Source organism: Solanum tuberosum, unplaced genomic scaffold (genome assembly GCF_000226075.1).
Source record: "Solanum tuberosum cultivar DM 1-3 516 R44 unplaced genomic scaffold, SolTub_3.0 scf00135, whole genome shotgun sequence".
Lineage (NCBI taxonomy): Eukaryota > Viridiplantae > Streptophyta > Magnoliopsida > Solanales > Solanaceae > Solanum > Solanum tuberosum.
The window spans coordinates 660,157-687,016 of record NW_006239059.1 but is presented as its reverse complement, the minus strand read 5'-3'; the positions used below and the strand labels follow the sequence as shown (position 1 = coordinate 687,016).

General features: G+C 37.8%; 1 protein-coding gene across 2 annotated transcripts in view; it reads right to left on the bottom strand.

Annotated features, from left to right (window-relative positions):
- The window catches only part of LOC102599071 (peptidyl-prolyl cis-trans isomerase CYP57), a 27,591-nt gene extending 1,073 nt beyond the window's left edge, over positions 1-26,518 (bottom strand). The window contains exons 1-9 of one of the 2 annotated variants that reach the window (XM_006351534.2): positions 26,153-26,518; positions 20,502-20,680; positions 20,306-20,407; positions 9,487-9,593; positions 9,233-9,374; positions 7,394-7,616; positions 5,507-5,552; positions 1,200-1,392; positions 142-273 (exon numbers count right to left, since the gene is read on the bottom strand). In XM_006351534.2, the coding sequence (XP_006351596.1) occupies positions 142-273; positions 1,200-1,392; positions 5,507-5,552; positions 7,394-7,616; positions 9,233-9,374; positions 9,487-9,593; positions 20,306-20,407; positions 20,502-20,680; positions 26,153-26,372 (1,344 nt within the window). In that variant the 5' untranslated portion in view covers positions 26,373-26,518. The remainder of the gene's footprint in view (positions 1-141; positions 274-1,199; positions 1,393-5,506; positions 5,553-7,393; positions 7,617-9,232; positions 9,375-9,486; positions 9,594-20,305; positions 20,408-20,501; positions 20,681-26,152) is intronic. The other variant, XM_006351535.2, reaches the window with a different exon arrangement.
- Between the last annotated feature and the right edge of the window lie 342 nt (positions 26,519-26,860).

The window sequence follows — 26,860 nt, the reverse complement described above, 5'->3', positions numbered from 1 at the left end:
CCCCCGACCCTCCCCCCCACCCTTCTCGAAAGCAAGAAATGCCAGAAAAGCAAGCATGTAGATGGGGAATTGCACCATAAGGAACCAACCGCCTTAAGACCAAGTAACTCTAACCAGAAACAACATATAAACTTTATATACCTTTCCAGGTTCAGGAGTGAATTTTAATGTAACTGCTGCCCAATCAGATAATTCTTCCTCCTTGACCGCATTAGCAGATTCATTGGCTTTAGCAGACAGTCCAGCCTTAAATTTCTCCAATTTTGCTAGCATCTAGCAGACATACAAATAATGGTTAACTGCAAAGTTGCTTAGAACAAAGAAAACTAACAGCAAGAACAGATATCCTTTCCACACAAGTCCAAAGTTAAGTCAGAATGAATCTAATTAATGTCTTCTAATTATTACTATGAAAACTCAACATTTTCCAACATATTAGAATTTACATAGAAACATGATTGCAAGTTATTTTTTTTCCCCTTGAGATGTTTAAATAACATCTAAAAATGCAAGAACACCTGTAACAGAGGCCATGGATGGACGCCAATTGGAAAGAATCCAACGCAAACCCTGTAAACTATGCCAGTCTTAAAAATAAAGCACTACATATAATAAGTCAAAACATAGAAAACAGAAAATCAAAGAACATTTAGTTTATTTTGGCCATAGTGCCACGGCAAAAAAAAAAACCCTTAATTGCCACATGTATCAAGAGGGACAAAACTGGAAGAAATGGCTATTGGTTCAATGCAAGAGTCAGCTTTCGGGAAAATCACAAAATTCTTTTTTGGTCAGGAAGTAGGATGGGAGAGTATATGAAAACAGATCCCTAATCACACATCTCATTCAGTGAAGCTGGACTTTATTCCAAAAATTCCTTCTTCCGTTCAAGAGGGAAGAAAGTTTTTTAGTGTGTGTGCTGGTAAGGGTGGGGGTATTTCCTATCCCAGGATATCATCTACCTTCACCAATACTAGTGTCTTAAGCTCAATAAACGATGCTTCTTTATATGTGTCAGCCTGTGTGTGCATTCCGATTGTCTACATCCTACAGATAAAGACCCTTTTTTTATTTACTTCAGTATCTCTTTTATATTATTTTTCGTTTTGTTCCCAATCAATAAATTTCAAAACAGAGACCAGAAAGGAAATTGTAACAGTATTTTCTGGACAGCCAAAGAACAAGAAATAGATGCATACGTCTTCTTCGTGTCCTTTTCGTCCTCGTTTCTTTTGCTTTAGCAGCTGTCTTTCTCGTTCAGGGCCAGACAACAACTGTAAGTCTGTATTTGCATTGGCCATACGTTCAGCTCTTGCTTTAGATCCTATACCTTTTCTCTTTAGAGACAACTTATCCACTTTTGGCTGGTCATCATCATGTTTAGCATCAGACCTGCTAAAATCAAATTATGATCACTGAGCTGCAACTAATGAGCCTCTAAATATGCTAAGGGATAGAGGCACATAGTTTATGTTAGAAAATATTACACAAAGGATTTTCCCATGAGTCATTTCTGCACCAAAAAGAGAATATAAATCTGCAAATCAAACAGTTCAATATGTGGCACGAGAGTGAATACAAACCACAGTTTTATTAGTGTGACATTAATGGCTATCAATATGCCAATCTCAACCACGGATCCTTGGACACATAGCAAGCAACAAAATACTCAAGAAAAGTAGTGTATCAGCAAATGGGATCCCAGTATGCCTTATGGAATGAGCATGTAGTGATTTTTTTTCCCCATGAAGTAATAATTGAACAAATTTCGTGAGAAGAATCCCAGTATACAAGTGGTATACCAATTGGAAGGAACCTATGACAAAATATAATTCTCCACAAGTTGTCTAAGTAGTTTATACTAATTGGCACCTAAAGGGAGCTTAAAAATTTACCAAAAAGAAAAGACATACCCTCATTTTTATTTTGTACAAAAGCAGTTTCCACCCTTTTAGAAGGAAATGCCAGCAAACAAGGCTTTCCCTCAGTATATAATCTGTTTTTTGATAACCGAGAAATCCCTGAGGGCCAATGATGGTCGAAACCTGGTGGATAATAGGTTTGTCCCTCTACCCTTCTCCATTTAAATACAAAGTTTTTGTCTACGGAAGGGTTCGAACACGTGACGTGTGACCTAACCCAGACATCACATCTTGTTCTTACCACTAGGCCAATGCCCTGGGAGCTTCCCTTAGCATACAACATGTAATATAGGAAAGACGTAATCCATCATTTCAATCAAACCTGAGGACTTTCCTCAACCATCCAATCCATTTACTAAAGTTCTCATATTTAAGCTCCAATAGCTTCCTATTTCTCAACTTAATACCATCAATAACCTGCTACCCAACAAACAGTATTAAAGGTAAATATGAAGAGGAGGGTTCATCGAAGACCAAAAACATTAACAGTTCATATGGAGTCAGTGACTAGAAGACTATCAGGAATTTACAGCTCAAATATTCAGCAACAAAATTAGCATCAGAATTGGAAATAGTGAAAAAACTCCCTTTTGGGAGGGTAACTAACTAGGTAATGGCCCCCTCAAGCTCATGTACCCTGATATCTTTATCCTAAACCAGCAACAAAGGGCTAGCACTAGTGAAGTTTGGAGCAACTAGAAATGGAAGTTACAGGAGAGCTTTGAATGACTGGGAGCAGACAGATTTGTTGAGTTCCTTAAAATCATCAATCAGTTCACTGGAACAGTTCAAACTCAAGACAGATTGGAATGGAGAACAGAACTCAAGCATTTTTTAGTAACAATGTGACATTGTTATGGCTTTGGAAGCACATTTGGAAAACTAAGACCCCATACCCATACAAAGTGACATATTTTGTTTGGCTAGTCGTCAAGCAAGCTTATTTGACTTAGGACAGGCAACAGGGAAGCGGAATACAACTTTGCTCTATCTGCCACTTATATGGAAAAATACTACTGAATATCATTCCTTGAGGAAGAATGTGATAAAAGGTAGGGTTCATCGAAGACCAAAAACGTTACCAGTACATATGGCATCAGTGACTAGAAGACTATCAAGAATTTATGGCAAATATTCAGCAACAAATTTAGCATCAGAATTGGAAATGGTGAAAAAACTCCCTTTTGGGATCATAACTAGCTATGTAATGGCCCCCTCAAGGTCACATACCCTGATATCTTTATCCTAAACCAGTAACAGAGGGCTAGCAATCGTGAAGTTTGGAGCAACCAGGGTTGGAATCTAAGTTACAGCCTTACAGGAGAGCTTTGAGTGACTGGCAGCTGACAGATTTGCTGAGTTCCTCAAAATCTTCAATCAGATCACTGGAACTGTTTAAACTCAAGACAGATTGGGATGGAGAGAACAGAACTCAGGCATTTTTTCAGTAACAATCTGACCTTGTTATGGCCTTGGAAGCACATTTGGAAAACTAAGACCCCATACCCATACAAAGTGACATATTTTGTTTGGCTAGTCGTCAAGCAAGCTTATTTGACTTAGGACAGGCAACAGGGAAGCGGAATACAACTTTGCTCTATCTGCCACTTATATGGAAAAATACTACTGAATATCATTCCTTGAGGAAGAATGTGATAAAAGGTAGGGTTCATCGAAGACCAAAAACGTTACCAGTACATATGGCATCAGTGACTAGAAGACTATCAAGAATTTATGGCAAATATTCAGCAACAAATTTAGCATCAGAATTGGAAATGGTGAAAAAACTCCCTTTTGGGATCATAACTAGCTATGTAATGGCCCCCTCAAGGTCACATACCCTGATATCTTTATCCTAAACCAGTAACAGAGGGCTAGCAATCGTGAAGTTTGGAGCAACCAGGGTTGGAATCTAAGTTACAGCCTTACAGGAGAGCTTTGAGTGACTGGCAGCTGACAGATTTGCTGAGTTCCTCAAAATCTTCAATCAGATCACTGGAACTGTTTAAACTCAAGACAGATTGGGATGGAGAGAACAGAACTCAGGCATTTTTTCAGTAACAATCTGACCTTGTTATGGCCTTGGAAGCACATTTGGAAAACTAAGACCCCATACCCATACAAGGTGACTTGTTTTGTATGGCTAGTAGTCAAACAAGCTTATTTGATTTAGGACAGGCTACAGAGAAGGGGAATACAACTTTGCTCTATCTTCCACTTATGTGGGAAGTATGCAGAAACAAACAGTCATCTCATTCTACACTGCAGAGTGACTACACAACTTTGGGACATCGTCCTTGCTATTGTTGGTCTGAGCGGTCAGTGCCAATGACTACTCTTGACATGCTTCCCAGCTGGAACAGAAGGGGAGGCACTAAGGTACAAAAGAGAAGATGGAGTATGATCCCAGGCTGTATATGGTGGATTATGTGGAGGGAAAGGAATCTAAGATGTTTTGAAGGAAATAGCAACCGAATCCAGAAGATAAAACTTAGTTGTATTGTGATTTTTCATTTTTTGGTGTAAACAGGAGTACATAGGTGACACTGAGGCTCTAATGCAAGTTTTAGAGTCTCTATAGAGCAACATTTTTTGTTTAGATTAGTCTTGTTCACTTTTGTAATTATGGCTTCACAACCTTACTGAATTTAATATAAGTTTGTTATCTCAAAAAAAGAAGTGGCTAGCATGTTCTTAATGTTGAAAAATACAACATTACCAGTTTCAGAAAAAAAAAAGTGAGTCAGGAATTAATATGAAGAAAGTTTAGGGTTTTCGGGGGCTGTTTTGTTCTTGAAAACCTAAATTGCATGGGTTGATATGGATGGCTTTTCAGAGTTTTGGGGCTTATTGTATACTACTCCCTCCATTTCAATTTATTTGTCCTACTTTCCTTTTAAGTCCGTTTAAAAAAGAATGTCTCTTTCCTTTTTTGGCAACTCTTTAATTTCAACTTTTCACATAGCGTATTTAAGACCACAAGAATAAAGGACAATTTGGTACATTCTACATATCTTTAATTTAAGACCACAAGATTCAAAAGTATTCTTTACTTTCTTAAACTTCATGCCAAGTCAAAACAGGACGATCAAATTGAAACGGAGGGAGTAGGTTGTACTCCTAAGTGTAGAGTTAACCTTTACATATCAGGCAAAAAAATGAAAAACAGTAATGGTGGAAATTCCCACTCCAACTGTTAAGTCAACCTCAAATTTTTCAACCAAATTTAAAAAAGAAAAGAAAGAAAAGATCACATATTTTTCGCATGGCCTATGTGTCTCTATTGGAAAACAAGCACTTTATAATATGTTTTATTCAGTTCCAAGAGTCCTCACCACATAAACTATTTCCTGTCCATTCAAGTCTTAATGGCCACATATAAACACCAACTTAAACTGATCACTTACAAGAAAGATAGTGAACAGAGTAAAAGCATATTCATGTAGTTTAACAGGTAGCACCTAGAATAAATACTGGACAAAAACAGTTGCTCACGAAGCTAGATGTCAGACACCATTTGTATTGTAATATAGCTATGTGTTAAAAGAAGGTTAAAAAAAACATGGAGAGAAAGAAGATTAGACCTGCACCTTGAAGGAGATGGTGAACGATTTCTTGCATTCCCATTCTCTGAATAAACCAAAGATAAATGCCAAATGATTAAATTTCTTTTTGACAAGTGCAAAATGAAAGAAAATTGACAAAGCTTAACTAAATGAATCCATGTGGGAAATGAATTGTATACAACTATACATGTAAAACTATGATGTGCAAGGACTAAATAGTTGCAGACCTATAAAAGTACAAATTTGCGCAATCTACATGGTGCAAACATTCTGATCTGTGGTAAGTTGTGGATGGGAAAGAAATCCCAGTGGATGAAGAGAGGATTATTGAGAATCTACTACAGGTGTTCAATTGCAAGGTTAGAGCTCTTCTGACCACCAATCTGGAGTTGCCCCTAGGTGCATGTAACAAGGACCAAGCAACATAGAATCCGGTGATAGAAAGACTAAAGAAGAGAATCACAAAAAGGCAGAAAAGATATTTGTCAAAAGAGGGAAAGGAAGTAGATTAAGAGCACAATGTCACACATCCTCACATATTTCATGTCCCTGTTACAGACACCGGTCAGTGTAATGTGTAACTGAAAAAACTTCAAAGCAACTTTCTATGAGATTCGACAGACAAGACAGAGAAGTTTCACTTGGTTAGTTGGGAGACTGCTACAATGCCATAGAGGTTGGGAGGCCTCAGGTTGAAAGACCTACATGTCTTCAACAGAGCACTAAGAGTGGTTATGTAAATTCGAGAGAGGAGCATGCTCTATAGAAGAAGATGATAGCAGAAAAATATAGTACTAAAAACATTCCTACCCCTTTTCCGACTAATAACATCACATTTAGAATAGAGGACAGGAGAGAGTCAGCTTTGAGGGTCATAGTTGGTGTGAGGATAATACAGTGAGGACCACTTTTCCAAATAAACCAAGTTTCATACCAGATGGAGAGATAGTTTAACAGATCCAGAGCCAAAAAGTGAGATTTCACTGGGACCGAGGCTTTGGAGGACCCATCAAGATTGGCAGATATCAGAATTTACAGAAGTCTGGTTGAATTGCATCACAAACAAGGATTCGTGGAGATTGGGGTGGGAAGAAATGGCAGGTTCATAGAGAAAACAACATAACAAGCTTTTGATAAGGGAAAAGGCAGGCTACTCACACCTTTTGGTTTGAATTCCCAGGACGCCGAGGAAAACATACACTTGGTTTGTAGCAACTCAAGTGATCTTAACAGCTAAAATTTAAGAGAACACATATGTCAACTGGTGTTCTATGTGCAAGAACTCAGGTGAAGATGTGGATCATCTCCTTCAACATTGTCAGGTAGCTACTTGATTTTGGTGTGATAACTTTGAGATGGTTTGGAGTTAACATGTTAACACCAGACACCATGAAAGAGGCATTGTTCAGCTAGGCTTTTGGAGGAATGGCAAAAAGAGGCATGACGTGGGATGTAGTTCTACTAACACACACGTGGGTCACATGAAAAGAGAACATGATTTGTTCCATTTGAAAAACAGTCTATTATTTGTAGTTTCATTTTGGTGCAGCCATAAGGTTCTAATTTATATACAAGATCTGGTGGCATTTATAAAACACCGTAGTTTTGTCAAGGGTCTCTGCCTTTTGGAATACCACTTGTACAGTGAAGCTTTCTCCATCACCAGTAAAATTTACTTTAATTAATAAAACAAGTTCAGTTAACTGCATTATTTCATACAAGTCAACTAACAGTCCGCACAATGAAAGCATACTTAGCAGCACCGCAAAATGCCTTTGAATTTTCAAGATAATTGAAGAAAATGCTTGGTCAAACGAGTTTTTACAAAACAAATAAAATGAGACTACATTGGGCAAAGTGCTTCAGTAGTAGTTTTAGTCTTCGAATTTAGATAGATGTTTTTACCACTGAGCAACTTCTGTTTGGGTGGCGGATCGCCAAGTTCTTTCCTCCTTTTTAGTATCTGCTGACGCATTCGTGAATCAAAGCCAGCCTCATCTTCATCACTGTTGTCAAGGGATTCTTGAAAACCCGCTTCTGATTCTTTACGAGACGCTTCCTTCTTTGATCCCAAAGCTTCTCTGATGGTCAACTGCACATCCCTTGTTGATTTTCCTTCAGATGAGTCCTGCATAAGTAGTTTTTCCTGTGTTATTTACTCTAAAGTAGTGAAAAAAGGTAGCCTGGTGCAGTATACTCCCACTATGCACTGGATTCAGACAGGCCAAACCAAATTCAGTCTATTGTATGTAGTCTTACCTTGCATAAGAGACTTTCCATGACTTGAAACCTTAACCACATATAAATTATAATAATCGGCCGAACCACATTGAGTCTATTGGAAGTAGTCTTAGCTTGCATTTTTGCAGGACACTGTTTCCATGACTTGAAATCGTAACCTCATCTGAATAATATAGTCTATGAACACATCATCAAAAATAATCTGGTGCTTATGACAGCTTACTTAACAAAAATTCCAAAAGTAACACTGATTCAGAAGACGACAATGACAACAAAATCCAAATGTGCTGACCATGATGCTGAGAGTGACACACATTATCTTACAACTCCAAGGTTTGAGATGTTGAAGGGGAAGTCATTTGGAACAAAATAGGGGACAAAACGGTAATCAGCACAACAATAATGATGATTGCACCTCCATGCAATGATTCAAATAGGATACGACATAGCGGTTGAATATGGAATGGGAGCCACAATTATTACCAATATTTTTTGTGAACAAAGAGTATCCAATTTTAATAATAAAATATTACAAGGAACAGACGAGAAAGGATCCAAGCGGAGCTATTTGTGGTAAATCTGGAGGAAATGTTTAGAACATAAAGTAGCATTATACATAGATTTGGGACTATAACAAGTTAGGTGATGATATTAGAGCAACATTGTAGTAATTTTGGAAGAATTGGATTGTAGTGAGCCAAAGTCTAATACATAAGACACCAAATGTGACAACAATGACAGGTAGGCTAATATACAATCATCCTTGTTAAGTTCAGGCTATTACACAACGATCAATGAAGTTTACCCCTCTCCTGTTGGGAAAAGAGAACCATAGGTTATTGAGTAGAGCTTTACAATGGCGTGGATCAAATTGTGACAATGGGCTATTTAATGCTTCCTAGATGGATTTATACTAAGCATCTGCTTTAGAGCAGATATTTGAGGCACTAGGGTGCAATCTTAGTGCTTCTTAATGAGCTCTATTTAAGGAAAACATATGATTTGAACTTACAAAAATAATACTTGTCCAATCTCAAAAAAACAAAAAGAATACTAGTGATGAGCTAGTAAAAGGATGTTCTGCATGGAGGCTAGGGGACCCCAGATGCAAGGAAAAACTAGTAATATATCAGGTGCCTCTTTAATCCTACAACAACATACCCAGTGTGATCCCAAAAGTGGGGTCTGGGGAGGGTGGGGTGTACACAGACCATACCCCTACCTTTATGCCTCTTTTATCCTACGCAGAAAAAATCAATTCTGCTTGGTTAAAGCTTGATGAAACTAGAATTGCGCTTCCATTGCTTACAATGTATCAGCAAAAAAATGAGGTACAAAAATAACCTACTGCACGTCTTTATGCACTTAAGTTCCTTACCCAAGGCTCTCATAAATTTCTTTTTACATTGCAACTATAAGGGTAGAGCCCTTGCCTACTTTTGTAGATAGAGAAGATGCAGAATTGGCATATCACGGCAAACATAGAAAAAATATAGGCATTACCAAAGCTTGATCATGTTTTCCTTCCTTCAGCAGACGTGGATCATCCAAGACATCGTGACTGCTTCTTATCCTTGAACTCACAGCTACAAGCTCTTTCTCCTCCTCTTCTGCTTCTTCTCCAAATGAAAGCAAGTTCAACTTTCTGAGTGAAGCAGAAAAGGATTTGGTAAAAACATAAGATATTGATGAAAAGATATTTCACTTTCTAGATAACTGCTTCAGTTAGAACTTAGAAGTCAGGAAAAAGATCTTACTTGGTAGCTTTCTGTTTTGCATCTTTCTTCTCAGTTGAAACTCCAGAAGGCAAAGCTTCTGCAGGCTTTGCTCTTGGGACAATATCCTCAAAAGGGTTCCATAATACCTACCAATTATTCAAAGAATAAGTTGCAATTAAACATTAAACTAGTACCTAATCCAGTGGCAGTAGAAGAAGATCTACAAGTCTAAGACTCCCCACAAAACATAAGAATGTTAAAGCAAAATTTGCAAAAAAATACATCTCTTAAACTAGATATAATTGAGAAAACAGAGAGAATTCCCAGAGATTAAAGAATAAAAAATTTTGTGACGAAAAGAGGAACAATAAAAGAAGCGGAAGCATAGGCAGATGATTTTATTTTACCATTAATATGGCATTTCCCTTTTTTAATCAAATAACGTCTTACAATATAATAAATAAAGAGGTGGAGAAATGGACAAAGTTCTCACAAAAGATTAATTAAGACAAAAAAGCTGCAGCGAACAAGAGAAATTCAAAGAAGGCCATTGATGCTGTAATGGGGAACAAGAGAAATTCACAGAAGAGCATGTAGAGGACAACCAAAAGACAGAGAATAAAATAGTTCAAAAAGATACACATCTTCTGGTTACACACTGACCATAATTGATAGCATCGATGCTGGCCTACTTGCATTAAGGTTGACAGGCTTCAATGAGAAATCAATAAGATGCTTATTGGGGAAGAAGAGCTCAAAAATGAGCCCAACAATTATGGTGAAGAGTGGGCTAAGTGCTACACATATTTCATGGTTCAAGTCCAAGGGGAGGAAAATTGGGCCAACATGAAAACCAAGAGAAGGGGCCCACATGGGACCCAAGAAAAGAGTTAAAATTTCAGCAAAAAGTGGGCTGCGAATAGGGGATGAATTCATGCCCAAAGACAGGCTGAAATGGATGTGCAATTGATACCCAAGCAGGGGCTGCACTAGGCTTGAGTTTTGGTGTCAAATTTTGATACTTCTTTCCTTTTCTTGTTAGGTAGTTTTGGGAAGAAGTGTGACATTAATTTCTATTTGTTTTTCTAGTTTAAAGTTTTCTAGTTTGATTTTAGTATTTATTATTTCCATGAAAGTAGGATTTGAATCTCATGCTATTTGGGATAGATTTTCCTTATATATAGGGGTGGATTTTGTTATTTTTAAAAAGAACATTATCATGAATAAGTAACTCCTTAAAATCAATGTGTTGTAACCATATGTTCTCTGGGATAGCCCCCAATTACCCCCACTATCTACAATTAGAGGACAAATATCTGAATATAGATTTTGACAATGCCTATTGAATAGAGTCAGGAACTTCTCTTTCCAATTGCTAGAAATCAAAATTCTATTGATGTGTGAAGCCGCTTTCTATTGCTTCATGTACACTTTGCACCCAAAAGAAAATCAGCGACGTCACAATTAGAAATGAAGCTGGAGAAATCACTTGATATTTCCTCCAAATTTCTATTGTTATTTCTTATTTCTTTCACAAATCTAATGGTAACAACATTAGCTATAATAACCCACAGAAGCTGTCACTTTCTCGCATTTCATACAATTCATCCCACAGATCTTGTAAAGAAGTCACAGTCTATGTAGATTCCAGAAAGTGCCCCATTCAAAAAAATTCTGATCATTTTGAGATGACAAAATAATGATCGTGTCGCTTTGGTTTGCTCAACAATGGACATCACCCTTAAGCTCATAAAATAAAAATACCATCCTATGTTCCTCTAGAGTCTAGAAACGCCCATTCGACCCATCCACCACCTCATGTGCTTCGGGCCTCCTGTTCCATTATCATTGTCATCTTGGCTGCAAACATATCGCAGAATGCCTCCATTTCATATTTTACTCCTTTAAAGATGTAGCCTCTTCTTGGGACACTTCAACCCCATCTGATCCATGCCAAAATTTCTATAAGCATATCTGTAAAACATTTCAGGCACTTCCCTGCCACCCTCCGCTCATTCCACATTCTTTCATCATAATTTACAGTGGAGAAAGATACTTTAATTCTAAATCCCTTTCTCAACCTACATTCTTTCTCAATTCTCAGAAATAACCAAGTGTTTCATTCTCAGAACCCACAAATGAAATCCCTACAAAAATATTCTGAATGACTAAAAAGATTCTTTTGGCCTAGATTGTTTCCAGGTTATCATCAATCGATAAGGATCCTAGAGTAGTATGTCCAAGTTCACTCAAATTTGGACAAAGAACTAAAGCAAACATTACATTACCAAACGAAATGGAGAAGAAAGGAATACGTAAAAGCAAGCTATCTATTCTGAGACCCTGAATTGCACAATATCTTCGCAGCAAAAGCTCTTATCCAGAAAATGATGTCAATATTGACCACTAATCCAATGACCTCAGGTTGGCTTTATGATTTTGGATATTGATGCAAGCACAGCACACATGTAATTAGTTCAGTTACCTTTATCTCAAAAAAAAAAAATTAGTTAACCCATGAGAAAATCAGAAGCACAATGGCAACAGATGTGGAAAGTGCACAATATAGTAGGGTAAACCACATGAAAAATAAGTAAAATAACTGATTCCAAATACCATTAAAGCCCTCATTTGTTTTCACTAAGACTAAGACATTTGAATCTGAATGATTAAGATGTTGTCTCTAGGTCTGAACACTAGATGATTAAGACTGTTGTTTTTCAATGTATGAATGTGCATAATTTATTTATTTATATTTAAACATCATAGATATATATATATATATAATTTAAATAAGAAAGTCATTGATCATTTCTCAAAAAAAAATTTAAGAGAGGAGGCTGTTGGATTTTGTAAATACAAGAATCAGAATGAAACGTACTTGCTGATGGTAGAATGTCTACTTTGAATGTTGTTCTTTCTCTTTATTTTCTCACAGAATATGGGCGTTTTGTTTCCTCTTTGTTTGGCTTAAGTTGTGGACATCTTGTTGGTCTTCTTAAACCCTAATTTCACAACTGAAGCCTATATTGATAATACACTCCATTATGCTCTCAGGCACTTTCCCTGGGGGGAGGAGGGGGGGGGGGTTCCGTCTTTTTTTTTTTTGAAATTGGTAAATTGTATTCATCCGCATTAAGGGTATGCTGGCCACCTCCAAAAGAGAGCAATTACAAGTTTCCTATCAAATCTACAATCTGATCTACATCTTCAATACAAAGTAGTTTACACCAAAGAAGTAAAACTTCAATACAATTCAATTTTGCTTTATGTATGGAATTAGACCTATCTTTAAAGCATCTCCCATTTCTTTCCTTCCATATTGACCACCATATACATGATGGTATTAATCTCCACCATCGCTTTTGACTTTTACTTCCTCCCCTCCTAATCCAGCAACTCAAAAGATCCGATGTGTGCTCTGGCATTGTCCAGCTAGTGCTTGTAATGTTGAGGAAAAGGTTCCATAGCTGAGTGGTGAACTTGCAATGTAAAAATAGATGCTTATTGGTTTCCCCTGTTATGTTGCAAAGAAAACACCTGGGAACTAGTTGTCTACCTTTCTTTTGTAAGACTTCTCGAGTAAGACAAGCTCTCCTAATCACTAACCAAGTAAAACCTTTCACTTTGGCGGGCATGACACTCTTCCAGAAGTACCTCCAAGGATATTGTGTTCCCCTAGTCATCTCATGTAGTCCGCTGTTATATGCACTTTTGACTGAGAAAACCCCATCCCTGCTGAGTTTCCACAAGACCCTGTCTGTAGCTGTTGGGATAATGGAAATTCCACCTAATGTTCCCAGCAGAGCTGCCACCCTCTCTATTTCCCAATCATTAAGCATTCTCCTAAATGATATGTTCCATCCCTGCTCTGTCCAGCAATCACACACTCTATCTTCAGGATTCTCACAAATGAGGAGCAGATCTGGGAAAAGATCCTTGAGAGAGGTTTGATTAACCCATCCATCCTTCCAAAATTTCGTTTTGTTTCCATTCCCCACTTTGAGATATAAATTTGCTTCTATCTGTGGCCAAAGATTTCTGATTGTTCTCCACACACCCACACCATAAGGTTCAGAAACATTTTTGTACACCAGGGGTTTGATTCACTGTACTTCGCTACTATGACCTCCTTCCATAGAGCTCTTTCCTCACCAGTGTATCTCCACAGCCACTTCATCAGTAGACTCTCATTTTGCAACCTCAGATTTCTGATTCCCAGACCACCTCTTTATTTACTGAGAAGCACAGTCTTCCAGTTTACTAAACAATAACCTTTCCCTTCTTTATTTCCATGCCACAGAAAGTTCCTCCTTAGCCTATCTAACTTTTCCACAACTTTTGCTGGGATTGGAAATAAAGCCATCACATAGGTGGGTAAGGAATCTAGATCAGAATTTATTAAGATCAGTCTTCCACCTAAAGATAAATACTGAGCTTTCCACCTAGTTAATTTCCTTTCAGTCTTTTCCAGGATAACCATCCCGGATATCCAATGCCTTGTGATTGCTACCTAGAGTCATGCCCAAGTAAGTGGTAGGCATTTGATCAACTCTACATCCCAAAATATTTGCCAAGTTTTGAATCTGCTGGACTTCATTAACAGGAAACAGAATGTTTTTTCCCCAATTTACTCTCAACCCTGATACAGCTTAAAAAATCACTCTAATGTAGCTAATTTGTTCAGCTACTGGCTCACAGAATTCTGGCCGGAATCCAATTTCAGTCCTTGTCTTCTTCCTTGAACTATTACCTTCGTGATAGTTTATTTCTCTTGGATTCAGTCCGTTATTTTCTGGTCCTTATCAATGGGGGAAAATAGGATTTATTTCAATGTGGGCTTCAAATCATATGATATTACTTGATGGAGATCTGAAGGAACAGTGTGGTATGAATGGGTTGAAAGGAGCAGAAAAATGATGAGAAGATAACAGTAAAAAGATGGGCGCCTAATTCCAATACAATAGGGGTCTATCAGTGCAAGTCAGCTGAACACCGTGATTGATGAGTGGGTAGGTGGGTTATGTGCACCTCTCTCCCAGTGGGAAGTAATGAGGCTAGTCTCCCCCCCTTTCCCCCTGTCCGTGTGTGGGCCACCCTTCTGAAAGGCGAAAAAGCGGGAGAACCCACTTAGACCCAATAGCGGGCAGCACGAAGCACCCTAAGATAGGGCACACTCTGCTGCGTGCCATCCCGCTCGAGGTGGCCCAAATACCTATTTAAGGTATTCTCAGAGAGGGCCTCCCCACCCCTAGTAGGGTGGTTAAAGAGGAGGTTGCGGATTTCTGACCTCCGAGCCAGAACTATCTGGGGGGGAAACCCATCCCCCACCAATGCGGCCTCGACCCTCTTTTCCAAGAGGAACTGCTTCCTCCATGAGCAACAAAATCATGGAATGGATTTGATTCACCCTCAGAGAAGCATCCAGTGATCAGAGAAAGTCGATTAGGAGATGGAAAACTGCAGAAAGAGAGGAGGAACACTTTTGCACCAGAAAATACAACGAACATGGGAGATTTATGAGTATCACATCCATTAATAATGGGGGGAGATCTGTCCTTGTTATTCCTGAGCTTGCCATGAATGCAGGGTGGTACGACATAGCTCTCAAGATTGAAAGCTTCATTAAATGCCCCAAAAGTTTGGAAAAGGTAGGTCCACCAAGAGTTACTGAAGCTTCCTACCCCTACGCTAGAGCTGTCAAGGATAGTAAATGGCTGTCAAAATTCATCAGAGGCAGAGACAAACAGCTTGGAGGAAAATATTGAAGTACTATCTCAAATGGAAAGTCATGAGAATGGGCTATTGAAGAGATGTCTAGTGGGACATCTGGAAGGGGGAAATAAGGAGAAACCTACACTGTCAGAGGTCAGACGATGGTCATCCTTGTTATGGAAAAAGGCTTACGGTGTTAACATTTATGAGATGTATGGAGGAAAGTTTCTCTTTGAATTTCCCAACAGGAACATGGCAGAACAGACCTTACAAGAGCAATGGAATTGGAAGAACCAAAGGTTCAACCTGGAATGGTAGTTTACGTTGGTAGGTTGCACCCCCAACAACAGCCTGACAAAGGAATCATGGGTTAGAATCATTGGTATCCCACTCCATCTTTGGTCAAGTCAAATGTTCCAAGAAATTGGAAACCTTTGTGGAGGATGGGTAGCTATAGAGGAGGAGACAGAACTGAAGAATCATATGATGTGGGCGAGAATCTTGGTAGAAAATGATGGAAGAAACATACCCAGAGAAGTCTCTATCCCTAGGTATGGGGTCGTTTACCATTTCCCGATATGGGCGGGGAGAGTCACGTGAGATTTGAGGTGCTGCTGAAGTTGGGAAAGGTGATCCTGGAGCAGTTGGAGAAGAAAACAAGAGAAGTACAATCCCCTCCTTTACCTAGAGGTCCATAGGCTGCAAAGTCTGCAAAGCCTACAAAGTCTGCAAAAAGGGTACTCAATCTCTTATTTCAAGGGATTTCCCAGCTGGAGAACATGTGGGTGGATCATGGCTCACAGCTGGCAATGAAGAAAGAAGGGAAGCATGTGAGAGGCACATGCCCCATTTAAATGAGGGGGAAATATTGGGCCTCCATCGGCAGCCCAATACAAGGAAAAGAGTTTCCAGAAAACTTGGGTCTGATTACTCAAGCCAAGTGATTTTCAATGATATTTTAGGAAAGACCCAGAAGATGAAAACTCTAATATATCTCTTGATTTTCTTGAACCGCGACACTGTCGAGAAACAAAATATATGTCAGATGAAATTCAAGTTAGTCACATTGAATGTAAGGGGACTGAACGATAGGGACAAAAGAAGATTGGTTAATAGTGTGATGGAGGGGTGGAATGCAAATATCATTTGTCTGCAAGAAAACAAATTAGAGGGAAATATGGAAGAAAAAGTTGGACACATCTGGGGAGGTAGATGGATCAAATATGCAAGTTTGGAGGCTAGTGGAACCAGAGGGGGAATTTTAATGTTATGCGACAATAGGGCCTGGAAAGGCAACATTGTGGAAACTGGTATGTACACTTTGACTTGTAAATTTGAGTCTCAATTGTATAGCTACTCTTGCCATATCACAAGGGTGTATGCCCCTAATTGTTATATAGAAAGGTCTGTTTGGGAGGAAATGGGGGTTATAAGGGGAATAATAGAAGGACCTTGGGTTGTATGTGGTGATTTCAATGTAGTAAGGTTCATATCAGAGAAAAGAAATTGTGTGAGAAGAACTAGAGGCATGAAGGAATTTTCAGATGTTATTGAAGACCTGAAATTGTTAAGCTACAGCTAGAAGGCAACAATTACACGTGGTTCAAAGGGGATAATCTCGAGGCAGCCTCTAGAATTGATAGAATTTTGATATCTGAAGAGTGGGATGACAACTTCAATAACACAAGGCAAAATGCTCTATAGAGACTCATATCAGACCACAGTCATGTAGCATTACAAGGGGGTGTATGGAACAAAAAGAAGAACCACTTTAAGTTTGAAAACTGGTGGCTTGGCACATAAGGGCTCACTGATAGAATCTGGTGGAATTCTTTTAACTTCTCCGGGAGACCTAACTTTATTCTTGCTTCAAAACTTAAGGCTCTAAAAACCAAACTTAAGGATTGGAGCATGAGTGAACAAGGGAATCTAGGATCTAAAATGAGAGTTCTTCTTAAAAAACTATCTAAGTTTGATGAGATCATGAAGGGCAGAGGATTATCAGAATGGGAGATCTCAAGCAAGAATTCAACTTTACTAGAATATGAGTTACTAAAAATGAGGAAATCTCATGGAGGCAAAAATCCAGATCACTATGGCTCAAAGAAGGGGAAAGGAACACCAAGTTCTTCCACAAAATGGCCAATGCTCACAAAAGATACAATAACATCGATCAATTGGTAATAGAAGGGGAACTGTCTCAGGATCCTTCAAGAGTAGAAGGGGAAATTGTAAAGTATTACAAGAAGCTGTACACTGAAACAAACAGTTGGAGACCTGCTTTCAGGAGCAACAATTGTCCCACACTTAATGAGGAGGAAAAAATGCATTTACAAAGAAATTTTGAGGAAAGTGAAGTTCTAAACTGTTTGAAGATGTGTGCAATCGGTAAACCCCGATGGCTTCACTATGAGATTCTTCCTTAAATGCCGGGAGGTGGTGAAGGGTGATATCATGAAAACTAATCAAAACTTCTATGATCAGGATGTTTTTGAAAAGAGTTTGAATGCCACCTTCATAACCTTGATTCCTAAGAAGAAAGGTGCCAAAGAATTGAAAGACTTCAGGCCTATTAGCTTGATTGGAGGCATCTACAAATTGTTCGCCAAAGTTCTCACAGAGAGAATGAAAGGGGTCATGGCCAAACTAGTGGATTCTCAGCAAATGGCTTTCATCAAAGGTAGACAAATCATGGATGCGGTATTAATTGCTAATGAGACTGTGGACTCTAGACAGAAACAAAAGAAGCCAGGAATCTTATGTAAGCTTGACATGGAGAAGGCATATGATCATGTAAATTGGGAATACATGTTGAATACTCTGGAGAGGATGGGTTTTGGAAGGAAGTGGGTCCAGTGGATCAAACAATGCATCTCCACAGTGAGGTTTTCAGTCCTCATTAATGGATCCCCTGTCGGATTCCTCAGTGCACAGAGGGGGCTTTGACAAGGAGACCCCCTATCTCCTTTTCTGTTTTTAATTGTTATGGAGGGTCTGAATAGCATGATTAAAACTGCAAAGTTGAGGGGATGGTTGAGTGGTTTTGAGGTTGGCAGAAATGGAGATAACAGTATGGAAGTGACTCATCTGCAATATGCAGAAGATACTCTTTTTCTATGTGATGCTGAAGAAGGCCAACTCAAGATTTTAAGGGTGATTTTGGTGTTTTTTGAGGGGTTCTCAGGTCTGCACATCAACCGGAGGAAAAGCTATTTGTACCCTATCAATGAAGTGCAAAACATGGAGTATCTAAATGCAATATTGGGTGGGGAAATAGGTGTTTTGCCAACAACATATTTAGGGATGCCTCTGGGAGCTAGTTCTCAATCTTATGAGATCTAGAGCAAGGTGGTAGAAAAGTGTGAGATGAAGTTAGCAAGGTGGATATTGCAATATCTGTCCAGAGGTGGGAGACTTACTTCGATAAATTCCGTCCTTGATGCCCTCCCAACTTATATGATGTCAGTGTTTCCAATTCCACAGATAGTCATTGACAGATTGGACAAATCAGAAGAAAGTTTTTGTGGCAGGGAAATAATGAGAAAGAGTTATAGCCTGGTCAAATGGGATGTTGTAACAGTGGGTAAGAGACAAGGGGGACTGGGTATTAAGAACTTGAAAAATCAGAGCAAGGCTCTCAAAATGAAATGGTTGGGGAAGTTTTGCAATGAAAATCAATCCTACTGGAAGGAAGTCATTAGTGCAAAGTATGAAGGGGAAGATTACTAGATGACCAAAACTGTTACTACACTTTATGGAGTAAGTGTATGGAGGTCCATTAGATCCTTGTGGGATGATTTCAAAAATAAATAAATACAAGGATCAAAGTGGCAAATGGGGAAAGAACTAATTTCTGGATGGATGAATGTATGGCATGAGGCTGGCAGGCTAGAAAATTTGTTTCTAGATATTAGTACCTTAGTGTCACGCACAAGTCCATAGTTGATCACTGGTCTCCTCAAGGGTGGAACTTCATTTTAGAAGACACTTAAATGATTGGGAGATTTAGAGAGTTGCTGATTTTTACGACACCATTGGTCCACTCAATGGATTGGAGGGTGGTCAGGGTACTTTATGGTGGAAGGGCAACAAAACATGTATTGTCAAGGTGAATTGTGCTTATAACTGGTTGAACAACTCCTACCAGTTGACAAGTAACTGGCCTTGGAAAGGAAGCTGGAAATCCAAAATACCCCTCAAAGTATCATGTTTGTGTGGTTATTGGCTAAGGAAGCAGTTCTGACCCAAGACAACCTAATGAAGAGAGGGATTCCATTGTGCTCAAGGGAATGTCATGGTTCATGCCAAGCAAGATCACTGAAGCCATTCAGAGTTGGGAAGAAGCTGGAATGCAGTCTAAGAGCATTGTCCCTGCTAGCATTTGGTGGGCAATATGGAAGGAGAGGGATTCCAGATGTTTTGATAGTATAGAAAACAATATGCAAAATGTCAAACTTAATTTCTTGTTGCTACTGTGTTTTGGTGTAATCAATTATACTCCAATGACACTATCTCCCTAATTAATGTACTAGACTCAATTTACGATCAGATAGCTGGATTTGATGATCTTATTGTAAATATGGCTCAGTACTGCCTATGTACTGTTGTAGTAATATTCAAAGTTACCTGTTTAAAAAAAAATACATAATAAAGATGGAGAATTGAATTCGAGAATACCCAAACAGGATTTGATAATTTATTGGTTCAAGAGAAAAATATTAGACTGATTGATTGACAGTTGCAAGAGAAAGGAAGAAAAAGGTTGCCTTGAGAAAGAAAAAAAGAAAATAGAGTGTGAGTTTGAGAGAGAAAAATAAAAGCGTACTTTCAAAATCTGAATGGTATTACGACTCTTTCACAGATATAATTCGGTCAGATGCATTTGGACCTATTAAGAGATATTTTTTAAGTAAAACAAAATGCACTTAATGGGCTTAGGTCTGAATCATTAGATGCAGACCCCCATTAAATGCAAACTAATGAGGCCTAAATAACATAGAGTCTAGCTAACTACTACTTTGGTTATACCACAGATGAGCAATAAACTGATGTGCCTCGAGGCAAGCATGAGATATGTAATTTAAGAGTAGACACAACCTCAGCATCAGGCAGTGAAAGAGAGCACAAACAGAAATCGAGGTACCTCTACAGATAGTATCTTAGGTGGAGGATCAACAGGCCGATCATCCTTGCCGGTTTCAACTTCACCCAATGTAATAAGATTATATATTGAATCCCCAGTTACCTGCAAATAAGGGAATGAAGCTTTAAATTTACTGAAATAAGTTAAAGTTTTGATAAGATGTAGTATGCTTGTTGTAAGGAGACGAGTTGGTTACTTTTCCAAAGATTGTATGCTTCTTGTCGAGAAAGTCACAACGATCCAAAGTCATAAAGAATTGACTTGCATTTGAATTTGGTGTGCCTGCTCCGGCACATGCCACCAAACCCCTATGTTTGAATCTTAAACGGGAGTGAAATTCATCAGGAAACACACTACCATATATACTTTCACCACCTGCATGAGTTCATGGAAATCACCTTTACCGATGCATGCTAAAAGAAGATATAAGAAACCAAACTAATGATAAACTCAATAAGTGAGACCTTTCAGTGAAGTTGACATTCTTCATTTCATTCCACACTGAAAGAAGATTTTATCAAAGATCTAGACAATTACCGCAAGGAACAGAACATAAATAATGCCATTAGATAAGTGAGGACAGTGTCCATTCTTGGAGCTTAATCTTTTCTCTTTAGATGGGCCAAGTGTCCATTCTTGGAGCTTAATCCTTTCTCTTCTTTTTTTTGAAATTGATAACTTTGTGTATCTATAAATGATTAAGATCAAGCAGTACATTGGTTGAAAGAGGATTACGAAAAGTTTTTATTTTTTTTTATAACGGATGTATCTGGACTACTTTGCGGGCACTCGACTATTTCACCAGGAACCTACTATCTTCTACTAGTACATGTACCGAGTAACTCTAATAACAAAGGCTTAAGCAGATGAACAGAAATCGCATAGTATTGCTGGGATTTATACTCTGACCTTCAACGTTTTTACCCACTTTATTGACTGCTAGACCACACCCTTGGGTACAGAAAAGATAATTTTATGTCAGGATGCAGTAGCTTGAGTTGGAGTGTAGGAAAGACAAAACAAGGGTTTGGACAACCCTCAAAGTACAACTATTAAAGAGAAGCACAACCCAAAAGTATTTGGAAGAATCGAGAAATACTTTTCCTGAATCCAAAACATTTCTCTATTTTTTCATCTATCTTCTGAAAACAAAAGAATATCATCAGTAAACAAATGAACTTGTGGAGAGCGGAGACTATAAGGGGTCGTTTGGTAGGAGGTATTAGGAGAAATAGTCCATGTATTATGTATGGTATTATTAGTACTATGTTTGGTAGAATATTTGGGCCTAAGTATAACTATACACCCTACATGGTATTATAGGTGGTATTAGAAATACATTGGATTTAATACCATGGGATTATCTATGTAAAGACAAAAATATCCCTCAAATCATTTTAATAATTTTCTTGATTTTATATTTGTACTAGATAATTTATTTAAATAAATTAACTTACAAATTTTATTATTTAGAGAGTTGTTTGTTAATAAATAAATGCAATACATATCAATACAATATTTAAAATGTGAGTTCTTTAACATTTACTAATTGAAAAGACAAATATATCACCACATTACGTTTGTGATCTTAATTTAATATATTATTTGTTGATTTATATGTGGTTTCTAATTATTTGTATTTTGAACAATTTATAAATTGCATACATATTAAAACTACAACTTGTAATTTTTATGTGTAAATGTAGATGATATATTTGATTTTACTATTGTTTACCATCTTTTCGGTTTTAAAGTAGATGGTCTATCTATTCTAAATTGAAAATTAACATTTTTTTAAGTGATTAATTTATTAAGATAACAATTGTTTACCCTCAAATAATTCAAGTGAGAAAATTGCAAACATGACAACAAAATTGTTTCTCCTAGCTAGTTAGAAGGTCATAAAAAAATAATATTGTCCCGGCAATTATCTACCTTGATCGATTACATAAAATAGAAAATCTCATAATAATGCAAGGGTATAATTGGAATAAAGTTTTTTGTAGAGTTTTAATCCAAACACAAGATGAGGTCAAAAGCAATGAACTAAACACTTGATAAAAAATATACCCTGCATTACTAATCCCAGCACTACTTATCCCTGCATTACTAAGCCATGCGTTATTTTCTTTCCACCAAACGACCCCTAAAAGTTTATAGGTAGTGGTCTACTTTTTTGTACTGATTTTCCCACTTTTTACAAATGAATAAGATGTAGTAGAAAAAATATTTAACACCAATGATATCCTTCCCATTCAGAAAAAAATGGAAACCCCGACCAAAATATGCACCCACATTTTGGTGGGTTGTTTATTGTGTTTCAATTATTGCACTATTTTATTGTTGTTGTTACTCCCTTCTGGTAGACTTTACATTATTTTCTTGTGATGTGCTATATTTTCTTCTTTATATTTGGAATAGTTGCATCTGAGCCGAGGGTCTTTCAAAAACAACCTCTCTACCTCAGTGTTTTGGAGAGCAAGAAGCGGAAAAAGCGACGAGGGCTTGCTTCACCGAAGCATGAAGCGAAGCACACACTGTTTTCTACTAAAGTGTTATTTAGTACAAAAATAATAAAATATTAAATATGCATATATAAATAACCAAGAACTCAATAGAAATAACATACTAAGCAAATTTTTCAATCCTTAAATTAATAAGTAAATAAAAGATAGTCAATAATCCTCATAATCATAACATATTAAGAAAATGCAAAAAGCAAAACCAAATAAGTAAAAAAAACAGAGTATAACAGGGGAAAGAAAACCCTAGAAGTAGTCACTGAAAGGGAGTCCAGAGAAGAAGAAGAAAAGAGAGGAGGAACTTATCGTTTGAGTCGCAGCAACAATGTTGAGATGCTCGAGTCACAGAAGAAGAAGAAGAAGAGGGAAATGTTTGAGTCACAACAGACAAGTGTGTTTTACAAAAGTTTTTTAAAAAAACTAACAGCACTTCAACCCGCTTTTTGTCGCCTTTGCTTTAAGCGCGCTTCTCGCTTCGCCTACTGAAGCACTCGCTTTTTTAGGAGCGCCTCGCTTCAGAGCATAAAAGCGCAGTGCTTGCGCCTCGCCTCGCGCTTTTTGTCGCTTTTCACAACACGAGGTAGTGGTAAGGTCTACGTATATTCTACACTACCAAGACCTCGCTTGTGGGATTTCACTGGGTATGTTGTTGTTGTTGTTGGGACATAAAAATTAGAAATAAGTATAAAGATGTTTACCGATATAAAATAGGGAGAAGAGATTTTTCAGCCTATCGCATATCTGAGATGGTTTAATGGTCTTCTTTTTATCAAGTAAGAGTATTTTCATTCCTTATCAAAAAAAAAAAAAAAAAGTAAAGAGTATTTTCATTCATAAACATAGTCAAACTGGCCCTATACAAGTAAAAGACATTTATAGGTAAAAGTATTCATTGATAATAACAAGGTCAACATGGCCTTATACAAAAAAGGATAAACCTACAAAATATGGTTCCCTTTAAAAGACACCGGATCATATAAACAGGAACTACGTGGTTGCACCAAAAGAAAGGATCGAAGACTACCTCTCAATTGAGCAAAGCTCATCTACACCCTTTCAAAAGTTCCCTCTCTTTCCAAACGAACATTAACTCAAGAGGAGTAATGTTATGCCTTCTTCTAGCTCCACTCTTCTAGTTGAACATCAATTCCATAGATATTGGCATTACCCAAGAAATGCCAAACCATCTGAGTATATCCCCTATTTGCAAAGGAAACACCATCTCAAGCCGACAACCATTCGTTTTCTAAGAGTCTGCACCATCAAAATCACCCTTCTAGTAGCTAACCATGTGAAGAAACTCACCTTCCTCGATACCTTAGGTAACCAAACCAAACCATATGGAAACCTCTCCTCCGCCCTAACCAGGAGTTTCTCATAAAAGGACTTAACGAGAACACTTTGTTATTCCCCCACTCCAAACTCAAAGCATCAAATTTGCCGACTTGCTTACACTTCCCCAAAATACTCATCCTATTGTGACCCCCTAAATTGTTGATCAAACTTATCCCTTTGGAAAGATACCTTATACAAAATCGGAAATTCATCCTTAAGCACCAAACTTCCACAACACTTATGCCCCCAAAAATTAACTCCCAACCCCGACCTTAAAACCAATGTCGTCATAAAAGGCTTCCCCCTTCATAATATTCCTCCACACACCACACCCGAAAGGCATGGTGATCCTATTTGATCTCCATCCCCTTCCGTATTTATCCACTATCACCTTTCTCCATAAAGCATCTCCCTCAACCCCAAATTTCCACAACCATTTACCCAAAAGTGTTTTGCTAAATTCCTTCAATTCCTTAATCCAAAGCCCTCCATGCTGTTTACGAGAAGTCACGATCTCTTATCGAACTAAGTGAAACTTCTTTGCTCCATCCGCCACATCCCAAAGAAAATTCCTTTGCAACCTTTTCTAGCTTCCCTATAACAATAGTAGGAGGTAGGAGCGATGAACAGGGACATGCAATATGTAGGAATACTCTATAAAATGCTTATACTAAGCACTTCCTCGCCTCCTTTGGAAAAATATCTTTTTTGCCATACCTCTTCTCTACCCTCTGAATAACCGGATTCCAAACACCAAGATCCTTGTTCACCACGCCTAGAGGTAAACCAAGGTAGGTAGTAAGAAGAACCCCAACCCAACATTGTAGAACTTGGGCAAGCAAATCAATGTTATCCACTGCACCGACAACAATGATTTTGCATTTTCTGAGGTTAATTTAAGCCCTAAAGGAGATCTCATCCTACTACCCCTTCCACCATCCAGTAAGATAGGAAAATGATCAAAGCCCAACGCAAAAAAGGGGATTAGATCACATTTGGGTCCTCACAAGAAGTAGACACAAGGAATTTGTCCAACCGAGATTTGGAAATTGAACCTCCGACTTGACCAAGTGAAATTGGAACCTAGCAAAGGTATACCATAAGAAAATGATTATCAATAAACTCTGGAAACTCCTCAACAGCCATGGATATCACCCAACAACCTAACCTTTCCTCCGAAAATCTTACAATACTAAAATCCCCCAACATTCAAGGAATCTCCCACCTCTCCACACATGTTGTTAATTCCTCCCAAAAGGCAACCTTAGATCCCTCCCCTACTGGTTTGTATACAAGTAATATACCAAATGGTAATCTACAAAGTCCATCCAATCCTCTATACAACAAGGAATTTTCTGATTACATGAAAAAGAAAATAAGGGAATGAAGACTAGTTTCCAGAAAAAATAAGGGAACAGAGACTACACCTCAACTCAACTGCGAGAAACTCGACTCTACCTTCAAAAGCTCTCATATTTCTCTCTCTCCACACCACCCACATTAACGCAAACAAAACCACCTTGTAGTATCACCAATACATAAATTACAATACCATGTCACTTATTCTCGTTTAACTAATAGCTACATTATTAATTCCTAGACTCTGAACCAAACGGCCCCTATCTTGCTTATGCGGAATTTTATGCAAGTATTATCACCCATTATACTTCAAAAACCAAAAGATCATTTACAATTTCAGTTCACGCACTAAATAAATGAAATGCATGAATAATGTTTCAAGTTCCTAAGAAGCCTAACCTCCAAATAGCCCTTCTAGTAATTACTAATTATCATCAAATGTTAACTATTTGAGAAGTCTAATTACATAACTAAACTCCGGTTAGCCCTCAGATCGTAAATTAAATCAAATATTCACCATTTTCAAAGTCCAACTACACAGAAAAATTAGGAAATTCAAAGTAAATCAGCTTTAAACAACATCAAATCCAATTGATAACTGAAATAAACTAAAAAAGGTTATTTTTGTTACCAGTGCCGGTGCCGGTAGGGTCACCACCTTGAGCAAGGAAAGATTTGATAACACGATGAAAAATGGTATTATCATAGTAACCTTCGAGACACAATTGAACAAAATTCCTTACAGCTTTTGGTGCTTCTTTTGGCCATAGTTCTATATCTATTGGCCCATACGTCGTGTTAAGTACGACTTTCCCCTTCGTCGGCGGTTCCAAAACGTACACTGTCGACATTTATGAAGGCTTTCTTCTTTCTCAACTCTGCTCCCAAAAGGAAAACGTTCAATTGTTGGGTGCTCAAAACTCAAATACGTCTTCGAAACGACGTCATTTGTTCCCAGACCTTTCTTATTTTTTATTTCAGCCGATCTCATAAAGGTAGCGAGTTTACACATGTAGGCGTTCGGCTTTTCAGCCCCATTTTATTTATGAAATTAGTATACGTATCCGTGCAATATTTTAAAATATAATAATTTTTAAATTTAGAAATAACTAATACAAATTATTATGGAAAAATTGTATGAAATAACAAATTATTAATTCAAATTAAATGTTATAGCCATAGTTTATTTTAATTGAAATTCGCAGCAAACATTTCATTTTTTTGTCATCTGGTTCGTTATACAATTAGTCATTTTTGGTATACAAATGTATAAAATGTGTTTGTGTTTGTATAAAGTGAGAGAAAAGTGAATATATAAATACAAATACATATATTTTTG